Source organism: Heliangelus exortis, chromosome 3, assembly GCF_036169615.1.
Source record: "Heliangelus exortis chromosome 3, bHelExo1.hap1, whole genome shotgun sequence".
NCBI classification, from domain to species: domain Eukaryota; kingdom Metazoa; phylum Chordata; class Aves; order Apodiformes; family Trochilidae; genus Heliangelus; species Heliangelus exortis.
This window is the reverse complement of record NC_092424.1, coordinates 28,956,254-28,970,456: the sequence shown is the minus strand read 5'-3', so window position 1 is coordinate 28,970,456 and position 14,203 is coordinate 28,956,254. Positions and strand designations below refer to the sequence as shown.

The window sequence follows — 14,203 nt, the reverse complement described above, 5'->3', positions numbered from 1 at the left end:
TTTACTATCTCCACATGAGATTCCTTGCTTTTCTCTATGCAGCCAGTTCTCCTCTGCATCAACAATTTACATCTCCTTAATTTAAAATGTATCCACAAATAACATTCAGCAGAAAAGAGGAGACAGAAACCAAGAAGGTGAAGTGCAAACTTGCTAAGCAGATAGGTGCAAATGATCAACTTCTTTTTCTCTTCAGTAACTTACTGCTTAAGGCTCCCATCCACAGCCACCTTTTTCTCAAGATGCCATCTTTTCTCAAAGCCACCTTTTTCACCTTCTTCCCTCATCCACTAGTGTTTTTCACCTCTTTAAATACATTGATATAAATAAGTTAGCTATGAAGCAATCCTAGCAGTTTTCTGTCTCCAAGGTGAAATTAACAGCCATATTCAAGACTATTTTAAATTAAATAACTTTATCTAAGGAAAAAGAATTACTATAAAATCCCATTCTGAAAATTATGAGTCTTCAGGACTTTATTTTTCCTAATAGTTACATAATCTGATTAGCACCTAACTTTCACTCATAATGTAATAGATCAAGTGTAAAAACTTCGAAAAAATCACAAAAGATATGAAACAGCTGCAACAGACAAAGATTATTGGTTTGATGGAAAAATACCTGAAATGCATTTATTATAGTGTTTGGAATCTGATCAAGTGTTTTACCATAGTAGCAGAATGAAATAGAAATATCCCTTTATCACCTGGAAGAGTTTGCTGTGGAGATAGTCTGAGAATTACCACCTCAAGTAATTTGATGTGGATTAAAAAAGGTGACCTTTAGTCCCAGCATGGATTTGTTTAATTGCATAACTAGCTTTTTAGCAAGGGAAGAGTAGCAAGTCAAGAAAATAATTATAGATACACGACATAAGGTTTTTCAAAATAACGTACTTCTTACTTACATTTTTTCCACATTTGTATTTTTCCACTTTTGCTGTAAATTCATTTCAGTGAAGGCTTAGGAAATATTTTTTCCCTGAGAGGGTTGTCAGGCATTGGAATGGCCTGCCCAGGACAGTGGTGGAGTCACCATCCCTGGAGGCATTTAAAAGGTATTTGGACCTGGTCCTTAGGGACATGGTTTAGTAGTTGACTGTGGTGTTGGTCAAAGGTTGGACTGAATGATCTTGGAGGTGTCTTCCAACCTAAACATTCTGTGATTCTACTAACATGTAAAAAAAATTCTAAAATTATTATAAAGCATTTGACTTGCTTAAAGAGGCAAAATATTCTCATAGTAACATGAATATCCATAACATGACTGTAATTAAGAAGCCTGAATTTTGTTTTTGTATGCATAGGTACATTTTATTTACACTGCCTAAATTATTATGCAAGAAATGTTAAAGATCATCTAAAATTGCTTAGACAAATCAAAGCAATACAGGATAAACACTAAAGAATTCCAAAGAACTTCCTCACAAAGAACAGGCACTTAGAGTCTACCCGTTCACTAATTGTTTTCTTTGTAATGCACCCTTAGTACTTTTGGGTCATTTAAAATGATGGGAACAACAATAAAACACCAGCTTAAAGACTGAGCCATACTTAGAAATCTCTCTAATAGAGTATTTGTTTTCTGTCCTAGGGTTTGTAACAATGTTGCTCTCAAAAGTGTTTTTCAACGTGATAAGAATGGGGGAAGCAACTGTAGAACCCATAGTGTCCTTTCTCATCCGTACCATCACTTAAAAACAGCAGCTAAAGTTTCCTCAGAGATCAGGGGTTTACTGTGGTCGGTAGAACTAGTCAGAGAAGTGCCTTTCTAAACTTAAAGATTGTTCAAAATCTCAATGTTACTTAGGAACAAGCAAAACTCAAGGAAAAAAAAAACCCAAGATGTTTCTGCAAAGCATAAAGGAGAATTATGCTTGAATTCTTACTGAGTACTAAAGTATTTGTAGAAAATTAAGTAACTAAAAAAAAGTTTCTGACAGTTCATTGAGAGCAGTAGAGCTTCTGACCTATTTCAGACATGAATATTTATTAAAATCCAGCAACTGATGGTACACACAGTATGCCATATGATATTCCAGTTCAATAAATTAAAGATACTATTTAAATAAAAGTTACTGACTCATCTGAATTTTTCAAGTTCTTCTCAGAGAGAGAGAGTTGAGAAGATTTTTTTTTTAAATCCTCTACCACTTTAACCATGTAATGCAGGCAAAAATGCAGTATAAGAAAGAATTTCTGATTAATCCTTCCTTGAATAGCAGTTGTCTTCAACTAGATATTCAGCATTACACAAAATCATACACATCAAGTAATTCTTTGGTCCTGATCCTACAGTCATATGTGCTAGCATAAATCCTGGAAAAATACACCAATAAAAGACTGTCTTCAAGCAAAACAGATGCTCATCTCTATTGCATGCATTTTGTTTTGCCTATTATAAGTTGTGTATAGAGAAAAAAGCCCACACATTCACTGAATTTTGTGTGCAATTTCACTGTTATTTATGGTTGATCATTCAGCCTGGCACATAACTCAATCTTTTTTTTTTAGAGTCTGTTCACAATCACACTGAAGACAAGAATCTGACTAGATAAATGGTAATTGTTTGGTGGGGGGAAAATGTTGAGAAGAATTTTTTTGTCAGAAAGTGCAGTTTCATCAAAAGTAGAATTTCTGTGAAAACAAAGGTAGTTTAAAAACACTGTCTTTGGTTGAATTTGGGTTCAAACCTTTACTGTTAGTTTATGATATGTTTTGCATAATATCTTAGATTTACTAGAATATTATTATTGAAAGTTACTGATAGGCAATAATTTGTTGTTATCAAAATTAAATGTTTCAGTGTTTCTCTATCTGAATTTTGGTTTTACAGATTATACCTACATTTTTCTCAGGACATCTTCCAGACAGAGACACTAAATGCAACAGGGAAACTTAAATCAGTTTACCATGGATAACTAGTTAAGAATTAAATATTTAAATACCAGAGGCATAGATACTAAAGAATATACTTGCATTTCTGCAAGGTTAGCTATTTTTGTCTGCCCTGAGGTTCGCAGCTGTATTAAAATAAAGTCTTTATTCTCTTACTTTCAGCTCCATAGTCTCTAAAACAAGAGATAGTTACTGACTGGTATTTTAGACTCCTTTATAACATATGTTATATGAGAAGCCTGACAGACTTTGCTCATCTTTAAATATCCAATTTTGGAGTCTACTTTGTTTAGCCCCTTACACTGCGGTGATCTGTGGTGGCTCTGTGCAATTTCAGAGCCGGCCATAAAGGACTGATGGTGCCAGTCTTAGTATTTTTCAAGGGAGTATTGAAAAAAAAAAAAAAAATTCAGTATCACACACCGTTGAAAACAGTACTTCCAGATCCTCATCTATAGAGATGGATGGTGACTTTGCACATTACCGTTTCAGTTTAACACGGGTTAGATGGAAGATATTACTAATTATACAATAGCAATTAAGACATTGGGCTTTTTCAGGAGATTAATGACCAGCTAACAGGAATAGTGTGCAAGGCTTTTAACCCCAGCCAGTCACTCACTGCATTGCAGCAAAATCTGATGGCATTCTCTGAAGGGTACTGCTTTTCAGAGTGACAAATGTGGGTCTGTATAAGAGTGCAGGATTTTTTTTGTTCATCTTCAGGTTATATGTAGTAGCAGATAATGAAGCTATGAGGTAATTAATGATAGGCACATGCACAGAGAAAGAAAAAACCATAAACCACAATACCCCGTCCCCAAATACAGCTAAGTATAGAAAAAACAGCTGAATGTCTAACATAGATTTTGACAACTTTCATTCTGTTTAGACACAGGATCAGATTATTTCACTGAATTAAATCACACATCAGACAACTAAATTAGCATTTTAAATTAGAACTAGCTGAAATATATGCAGGGGGTCCCCCACTCAGAACCATTTATTATGTGCCTGTTTAGGTCTTGAATGCATCATGGTGTGAGAAACTGTTTCTTTCTGAAATCAATCTAAAGCCTCTCCCTAATACATGTCCCACAGTACTGAAAAGAAGGAAGCTGAACCTATGTGCAGATGGAACCTAGTACTTATACCCCACAGAACTGCTCAGCAGCATTGGAAAAAACCCTCAGGTAATGTTATTTTTAAAAAAAAGCAGTTACTGAAACTACCTTACCACTTCTGCTTCTACTTTCAAACTGATCCACAACACCTGAGCTCTTCCAAGCCTCCAAGTTGCCTCCTTACTCATCTTACTCCCTTTGCAGTCTACCTGATGTTGGTCTGTGTCCAGTCCTGGTCCTTCTTTCCTGTTCCTGTTAATTTCTTTCTTTATCTTGATTTTATTTTTTTTCCCTTTGAACTCAAAATAGCTCTATCTCTTCCTAGCAACGTTTCTATAGCAATCTGACATATGGTTCCAAAATCAATCATCTATACTTATCTGGCTATTGAGGGAAGAGGTTGGGGCTTTACTAGCAGGTGGATTACCCTGATGCAGCACCAAGAGGCATCCAGATGGCTTGCTGATGCTAGGCACAAGAGGAAAAATGGAGTGGTGATTCTTCAAGTTTTAAAAAAATGCAGGTGGACTTGCTGAAGGTCCAAGCCATTAAGTACCAGACCAGTGCAGACTCCCTTATTTTGGTTTTAACGTCACTTTTGGAAGGGAGAACCTGAATGAACAGTCAGTGAGTGAACTCCTGGCTCCTCAATCCCAGGGTGTGCCTGGGTCTGTAGAGACAACAGCTGTGTAAGGCTGCTGCAAATCAGGTCCTCTGATGAGTTGGCAGGAGGATATCCTTGAATACAGAGGCATCAGGCCTGTATCCCAACCAGCACCCTGGTTATGCCATCCCTTTATGCTCATGGTGGTGCAATAAAATGACACGGCTCATTAGGGAAATAAGTGGGTCAGAAAAGGGGACTGATGTTATCTTTAAAGTCATCTTGTTGGTGGGTGCTGCTGGAAGTCTCTTCTGCATGGGAACTCTCTCTGAGTCCAGTCACCTGGCCAATAATGAGCAGTTCGTTTAGCACGAGGCAAAAAACTAAAGCCTACAGCTTGGGCTTCACACACAGCCTTGCTCCCTGCTGCAGGCCATGCCAGCACTGGCATCAAAATGGCACAGGCAGCTGCCATTTATGGCTGCCAGTTTTCCATTTACCTACCATGAGAAGGTACTGCCTGCTGAGCAGCAGTTGAGTGAACCATGGCTTACTCCACAGATGTTCTAGATGCTCTTCTTACTGTATGGGCATAGAGGCTCTTCTCTTATTAATCCTGAGGGCCAGGGTGGCTGCTGCACATTACAGATTTTCCTACGAGCCACGCCAGTCTGTCTTTCAAAAGTGTTTCTGCTGTAGACCATGCTGTCCCCTTACTTGCAGTTTTTCCTGGAGGCCATCCTGGCCCCTCGGTCACAGCAACGCAGCGTGATGTGAGGAATTCGAGTGACCCACTGCCACGCCGTTTCCCAACTCTGATTCCCCGACTCCTGCTAGCATGGAGGAGAATGTAAAGGCAGGGAGAGCGGCCCGGTGCGAGGGGCTAGAGCAGAGACGGTGCGGAAGGGAGGAAGGGCCCCCGTTTCGCCAAGCCTTGGCTTGAGGGAGCGAGCAGCAGCTGCTGCGGGCTGGGAGAGGAGGGGGACGGGGTCGGAGCTGGGAGCGGCGCGGGGGCAGCGGCTCGGGAACAGCTGCCGGCGGTTGGGGAACAAACAGCGCTCCAGGCAAAGGGTGCGAGCCCCGGGTCCGGGAAGGGGGTGAGGGCGGCCTGAAGACTTCGGGAAGAAAGGGGAGAAGGACCCAGAGGCACGGCGGGAGGCACAGCTGCTGAAAATGAGCAGAGGCCGAGGATGGAGCTGAAGGCACTGGCTGGCTCTGATGGTGTGGCAGAGGAGAAGCCATCCTGGCTTCAAGCGACGGTGGCCACGGCAGAGTTTCTCGGGATGGAAATTCCGTAGGGGTCACAAGCTGTACACGGCTAAACAAACAGCTGCCGCGGGCGGGGGTGGCACCAGGAGCCAAAACAGAGTCCTGGGAACATGGGGAAACAGCTGAAGTGGGATGAACAGGATGGCAAAGCTGAAAACAGAGGATTTGTGGGTTAAGGGAGGGCACAGCTGCTGAGGGCTTGACAGAGGGGAGGAGGAGAACAGCCAAATGCCATAGCCAAGAGGAAAGGAGTCAGCAACCACTCCTGATGGAAGAGAAAGAGGATTGAGAGAAAAAGGCTTGAGAATCTATTTTAAAAGAAAAATATTATATCATTATATAAAATGGTTAAATTGTTTCATTTTCTACTTAAGTATTGCCCGGGCAGCTTGGGAGTCCATGCAGCCTCTGCAAAGAGGGAGTGCACAGAACCCAGCCCTCACCATTGCTGACTGGATGAAAAGGGCCTCATACTCCTGGAGGCCCTGCAATGCACAGCAGACTTGAGTCGATTGTAGCTGGGCACAAAGCCAAATTACACCTGGATGTTAAACTTCCACTCTACAGGCAAACAGGTTGAAGTTGCATCCTTCAAACACTGCTTGTTCATGCTAAAGGTGGAGCACAGTCATCCAGCAAAGGATTTCAGAGGCTTCAGCTTTGAAAGCACTGTGCCCAGGTTATCCCATATGGAGGGCATAACACGATCTTCTCAGTTGGTGCCTGGAAACTTCAGTCTGGGACACTGACAGCAGCCTCTGTGCCTGTGGGCAAGTCATTTCCTTCCTGGCCTCACCATGCCAAAGCAGCAACACAGGCAGCAGGGTCTTTGCAGAGGGAAAACAGTAATCAGATCAGCTCTCTTGTGAGTCCATATGTGGTCCTACTTCAGCTTGTGAATGAGAGCTGGAGCTGTGCTAGATAGCATGATTGTAGTGATAAAAACTGAAAAGGGAAAGAGCTTCCACATTTAGACTCATACATGGTAGGTATTTCCTTGGATACCAGTGTTTCTAAGCATGCTGCTTCCTAGGGAAATCTGTGCTGGTAGAAGCACAAGTTTGTAGGTCTACTTTAATTAAAGGATTATATCAATGCACCTTGTGGGAAGACATAGAACACAAAGCCAGGCCTATCCTAGATACTGCAGAGATGCAAAAAGCTCAGTTACATCTACTTCAAGTCAATTACTTGTTTTAATTGCTACAGGCAGATTGTTAGTGTAGACTAAGCTGTCAGTAAGTATAGTTGAAACTGAAATTATTGAAACAACATATTTTTATCCAGGTGAGATTCTTGTTCATTATTTGTAATGTTACTTCTTTCCCTATTTCATATGTTTTCTTTATATTTCTCTTTCATTATTGTTTGCGGCTTCTGTTGCATAAAGGTCCGTCCCTTTTATTTCATCATCTTACAATTCTCCTTTCATTCTCCTGCTTAAAAAGGCATATGAAACTCCTTTTTTTCCCATTCCCTGTATTATTTTTTTGCATATTTCCATTGTACTCTTAAATTCAATCTCTCCTTCTTTCCCTTTCGCTCTCAATCATATTTCCATCCTTATGCCTTTTTTCCCCCACATAAAATATAAAATTCCGATGAAATAAGATAAACACAAATAGCCCTATGTTCAAAATTAAGAATTTCAAATATTGGTGTGCATAGTGGAGCTATTCTTTGATTGCCATTTAGCATCACTGACAATAACTTCAATAAGTTAATATTTTTTTGCCTTCCAGATGTCTAGAATTTAATTTATTTTCCAAATAAATAGTTCTCCATGACAGTAACATCTAATCTCTACATAACTAATTCATTATTTTCTTCAGTTGTCAAAGGATATAATCAGTAATAAAAAGGAGGCACTGCAATTAGCAGTCACATGAAAAAGAAAATGCCATTTTGTCTGCCTTTTTGTTATGGCACTGTACTTGCCCCTCCATACAGTCCTGGTCTCTGCAAGTTTACTATTGATAGGTATGAGCATATGCTCTTCTTTTACTGGTTATACAACTTCTGCTGGCATCCAGAAAATTAATATTGAGAACAGAATGCTTGACTCACTTCTCATCATGCTATTTAGCAATTCACTTAACAGCATTCAGCAGGTCTAAACAGAGAGCTAAAGCTATCCATTATCATTAGAATACAGTTTTCACATGTTTATTGTATGTTCTTTATGCTTTTTGATCAATGGACACAATTAAATATAAAATTCTTAAGTAGAATCCTTGTTCATTACAACCCATTGTTGTTTTTGCAAAGTAGCATGTTCATTCAAGACACACTGGTATCAAGGCCATGGATTAATAGTTCTATAGCATAACAATAGCAGTGCTCATTCACAATGCCCCTTCTTTTACTACTTCAGCATCTTTCAGCTATTTTTTCTAAACAAGGTTTAGATCACTAAGTGAGTGTTTCGTTATGAAAGAAGCAATTTTGTAATAATTTCAAGAAAGTAAGATTGAATATGTGGTATCTCCTTTTAGGGATATTTCTGTTGCAAGTCCTTCAGTTAGAAAATGTCATGAAAGACAAATTATTAGAGTCTGAGCCAATGTGGCTATAAAAAAATAATCTTTAAAAGGCTTATAAACATACCACATTCTTTTTAATATAACAAGATGCCAGCTTTTCCTACTAGTCCATTCATATATGATACAGATCTCTGAGCACCTCTAACTATACCACATAAGTTCAAAATGAAAATGTGAAATTAAATAACCAGTTGTCCTTTGCAGATTAGTACAAATCCATACAAAAATATTAACTAATAATGATATAAACACTAATATAAACTCAGAGCTCCAGACTTCTGTGTGAAATAGTTAAAGTTCTTGTTTCCTCAATACCTGCTGACTCTCAGACTACCAAGGCCCAAGTCATTTGGGAATGATATCCCTAATTTACGTCAGCTGAAACAAGGCAGCCGTGTTATAACTTAAAAACAGTCTGCATGTTCTGAAGAAGAAAAATGAAGCTTCTTTTCAAAGTAGTGATTGCTGCAGGAGGTGAATGTTACCTTTTTCCTTGCCAGAAGCATTCATACGTTTCAGTTTAAAATTATGTGGTCATTATTTGGCTAACAAATGTCATAAAAAGCAGAAAACTATATTTTTAAAGATCTCTTTATGGTCATCTGATTTTGAAACTTCAGTAACTACATGTGAAAATGTGACACAGGTTTACCTATGTTTCATTCAAATCTTGCTTTTCAGTGCAAATCACAAATGCTAAAGGAAATCATTGTTCAGTAGTCAACAGGACCTATGGAGAATCCCTTATGGAGTTTCTCTGTCAACACAAGTGACAACAAAAATATCCTGACAAAGATTTATAAAGACACCAACTTACACATACATATTGAATAAGACTAAAAGATAAGTAAATTATTTTCAAAGCAAACTTACACAGGGGGCTCCTGACTCTTTTAAAAAATGATTGCTTTTTCCTTTTTTTTTTTTTTTTAATTCTTATATTCTATAAGTGAAATGGGAAATGAATGCATTGCTGTGAATTCATCAGGAAGGAAAGCAGCCAGGGCTTTTCAGCCTGTGCACACACTATCCTATCTGTTGGGCCTGCCCATTGAAAAATCATACTCTTTGGAAGAAACAGATCACTTCAGGCACCTAGATATGTATCTACCTCTAGAAAAACTCCTCCTCACAAATACCATAATGAAGTGAAAACACACCACATATGACATTGTCAGGAGAACACGTTCAATAAGGTACTGTGTTTTAAAGTATCTTATCTCCAATGTTCTGCAACTGGAGCTTATTCTTGAACCTAACTTCAAGCAAAAAAAGCTTTTACAGCTTGCTTTCATCCAGAAGAAAAATAGGTCTCTTTGTTCTTTGTGTATGCTTATGCTTGCATGTGTTATGAGATGCACTTCCACACATAGGTATAATTGATTCTAAAGAGAATGTTATATATATATAATTTACTCAAAAAGCAGGGTACTGGGGTAAAATGCCCTAGCTGCTCAGGTACTGGGTTCTGCAGGAACACAGCTCTTGGTTTCTAAACTGAGGGTTATCTCTGATGAAATCTTTGTTGCAACTGACATGTTTCTGTGGGAGTATTTCATTAAAGTTCTTAATAATTTTCTAATGATGAATCACTTCATTAAAAAAAATCCATTCAGCTTAGCTATGTGTAAGCATATTTTAATTAGTAGGCATATTACAGTAAGTTCGTGCTTCAAAAAAAAAAAAAAAAGAAAACTCAATGCTTTGCAAAGTGGAATTTCTATTAGAATAGTATAGTGGGAGGAATCATCTAGAGATGGTGTAGAAGATGTCTGCTCAATGGAAAGCAGACACATTGTTTTCTGTAGTCTACACACCACATTTTCCTGAAGGCTAATTTCAGTTTTTAAAAGGAAGTTATTAAAAAGTTCAATAAACAATTTTTTTTTTCACATTTAAATTCTTGGACTTACATGATGGCTACCTTCCTTCAAATTTCACTTTTTTAAGAAATTACTAGATCCTTTTTTTAAGAAATTACTAGACCCAAATTATTTCACATATATTGTACAGGAAACAGCATTAGATCACAGTCTAAGCACATATTTGGTGGCTCCAGATTATCACTGTGGTCAAAGAGCAATTTAACAACTCTGAACACAATTACTGCGGGATGACCATTTTTAAAATTCAAGTAATATCCCAGAAACTGTGCACAACAGCTGCCTTTTTTCACTCCTAACACTTTTACTGAAGAGCTCTGCCATAGCTAAGAAGAGCTATAGCTTTATTTATATGCATAAGGGCTCATTAAATTGCTGGATTGCAAGACTGTATAAATTATTTATCCCTACAGAGAAATGGGTTTTAGAATTCACAGTTTAGAACAAGCTCTAATTCCCCTCTGATATACAGAGTCACTGATGTAATTAAAGGTTAAAGTAAAGAAGATCAAATGTTAAAAGGTGAAATATGTTCCTTACTCCTGAGCTTAGGCATGTAAAGCTCTGCCATGCTTCCTTTCTTCTTTAGCTAAGGCTGAAAGACCTGAACTATCTTCTTCAATTACTTCAGGTTGGAAAAAGAGTATAGCCCATGGTGTTTCTATGCTTTGTGTGCTAAGAGATAAAGCATCACCTTCCTTCTTTCTCTGGTAATGGGAAAAGTTAAAACAAAAAATCCTCAGTTTCTTTCCATGGGAAATGTTAGGTAAAGTGCTGTTAGAGCTAATGGAAGTTCTGTCATAAGGAGCTTTGCTTCCTCTAGCTTCAGCCTCATGTTGGAATTACTAGCTGGGCTACTTGGTCTCCACATTGTCAAATGATGAACATAAAATCTTTAGAGGGAAAAGGTAGTATGTTCCCCCATGAATTCTAATGATAGACAGTGTTTCCAAACCTTCAGTGATACCATTATATTCTTTATAGGCTATAATTGATTTTTATGTCTCACAATAAGGCAATCTGCAATTTATAAGCTACATCATTAGACTTTTTCTCATTGCTTTTGTTTTCTTCTCGGTGATGTATAATGTGTTGCTAGTAAGGAAAATTGATTAATTCCCTACTTTTTGCCGCTGATTTTTGTACTAATTTTATTTTATTTCGTGAGTTATTTTGGTTATAAAGAGGTCTAAAACCACTCCCAATCAAGCCTTAGAGGTTTTTTTTAGTAGCTCAGTTGGACCTCTCCATGGCTGAAGTGATACAGTGGTAAGATAAAAGCAAAGTAACTTTTTGACCACAGTTCCAAATGTGAATGGTCTTCAGAATCAGTGAAAATGAAACTGCATTCATTTTATCTGCTGATCTTCACAGGCAATTGCATTTCATGGAAGTCCCAGGCAGCAGTCTATGCTCAAGCATTTTGTATCCTCTGCAAAGCTGGTGAGGCTTCTCTGCTTCCACATTTCTACCTCATTTCAAAGGATGAGAAACAACAGAAGCTGCATTAGAAAATACACACTTCTGTATGGGATCCAAATGTGAGCACACAAAATAGCTTCTGTAGGCAACTCTGCTTAACCTTTTCCAATATAACTTTTATTCAAGTTTGTTTTCAATCTGTCTTACAAGACGTGAAAGCCCTATAATACTGCATATATATTTAGTCTATGAACTGAATAAATTTTGAGTAGAAGGTCCTGGTGCTTCTATACTGTTCCATTTGTGTCACCTTCTAGGTACATTTGTAAAAAAAATTATCATATATAATTAATTAAATATATTCTGTGTTACATGAGGTAGCACTACAACACACCACCATGTTAAGTTCATCTAAATCCTACCATGGCAGACAACAATAAAAAGAAGTTAAATCAAAATACCCCTTACGGTAGAAAGAGTTTACTTCTTCACACGCAATTTTAGGTTGCACTGTGGGTGACAAAAAATCATTGTAAGTAGTGGCCAAAGGCCAGGTACAATGGTTTAAAGGGGAAAAATAGACAAAAAAATAAAGACTAGGCAAAAAAAAAAAAAATTAAATTAATAAAGAATGGTAAACCTTATTCCTTGAAGCATAACTCCCAGGCTGGGGTGAAAACTGGGAAGACTGACATGAAGAGGCCCACATGGCTGAAAACTGGAGAGGAAACCATACAGGAAATGGGCAGATGGAAAAGAAATGAGAAGAAATAACAGTAAGTGGAGAGGGAGGGCACTCAAGGAGATTGTAATGGAATAAAATATTTCCTATGAACTCCTCAAAACTGAAGATTCTGTCTTTAGTAATAAAGGCCATCTAAAACCAATTATGACTGTTAAGTCCATTTTCTCATCTTTACCACTGTGTTAAATATCATTCAATAAGGAATATGAGCAAGTCTGACAGTATAAGAATGAGATATCTGAGGGAGGAAATTTTAGTAGAATGTGGTTCAACATCAAAAAGAATCAGCAATGCAAATCAGATGATGTGGTAACTGGGGAATTACATAGGAAACTGGATGAGAATCTCAGACATCTTGTCGTTTCTGGAAAAAAGTGATCAACGGAAGATGAGTATTATATTAATTTTAAAAATAGCAGTAACAGGTATATATGCATAATTTTAAAGGCTCAAGAAGTTAAAGAGAAGGAGGATGTAACACTGTAGTGAAATGAGTGCAGCTGACAGCCACAAAACAGAATTTTGGGGGCACACAATTGAGAATAGAATATATAGGGAGTATGTAGTTATCATCCAGCAGCAAAGTTTGCATGACATTTCAAGAAATGTTTACATTGACCTGAAGGGCCTTAGTGATAATTTAATAAAACCTGGACCAATTCATCTATTATCTTCCTAGAACAAGAAATTTGTGGCACATAAAATCCATATCAGATGATCAGATTAGCAAAAATTGGAACCCCTTAGAGATACCGATCTTGTGGTATGTATAGAAATTACTGTCTTTGAAAAGGTAATTTTTCAATTCCGATTAAATACTCAAGTTTACACAGATCCACATTTCACATAGTACAGAGACAAAACTTCATTATTTTGCAGAAGATGAGACTGAAATGAGGGCAAACACCTTCTGTTATATCCTGAGAGAAGGATCTTTTTGGCTGCTCGAAGTTCAGAAGTTCTGAATCATCATGTTTGGAAGAAAAATGCTTTACAAAATTGGAAGTTATAAGGACTCATCCCTTTTTGGCTGTTTTATTTAATTTCTGAAGCCAAAGGAAAGAGAGAGAAAATGCAAGACTAAGTAAAAGAAACACAAACAAGAGGGATGGGGAAATAAGACTTGAAGTGTCTGGCTAACAGAAGAGACATACGTAAATTAAAGAGAAGAAGAGCACTTTTTTATTTAGCAGAGAGCCAAATAAATATAAACAAGAACCATCTTTGCCTATTCAGAGATTAAGTTTCAGAATATCCTTTAAGAAAGTTTCACCCAATGGCGCAGCAGTGCTGTTATCAAATTCTAACCTTAGCATTGCTGTCAATTACTAGTTCTTAGTCATTACCTAAATATGATTTGAAAGCACTTGTTCTGAGTAAAACAATATATAGTCCAACTGCATCCTGCTGCTTTTCTGCTATTTTTTCACATCCTCCAGACTAGCCATATGGTTACTTTCTTTGATAATTTGCTCAGGAATGGCTACTGATTGAAATGGCCAGTTTGAAGCTTTTACCCCTTGGAGAGCTCTTGTACTACATTTCCAGCAATCCAATCTCTTACAGAAACATGAATACCATCTTGCTGCTTTGAAGAACACACGTGAGTGATGGATTTCCTTCATTTTCTTTGGCTTCTAGATTGACCTTTAAACAATGAACATAAAATACCTCCTTTACTTTCTTACTCAGAAGTCTAGTATATCTCTGCAACAA

At 37.7% G+C, this 14,203-nt stretch overlaps 1 protein-coding gene across 18 annotated transcripts in view; it reads right to left on the bottom strand.

Moving 5' to 3' along the window:
- Positions 1-14,203, bottom strand: part of NRXN1 (neurexin 1) — a 705,459-nt gene that overhangs the window by 667,110 nt on the left and 24,146 nt on the right. Inside the window, exon 2 of one of the 18 annotated variants that reach the window (XM_071739815.1) lies at positions 7,633-11,777. The exons of the other annotated variants lie outside the window; for them this stretch is intronic. Coding sequence (XP_071595916.1) covers positions 11,689-11,777 — 89 coding nt within the window. The 3' untranslated portion in view covers positions 7,633-11,688. Of the gene's footprint in view, positions 1-7,632; positions 11,778-14,203 lie in introns of those variants that run through there. 18 annotated transcript variants of the gene reach the window in all.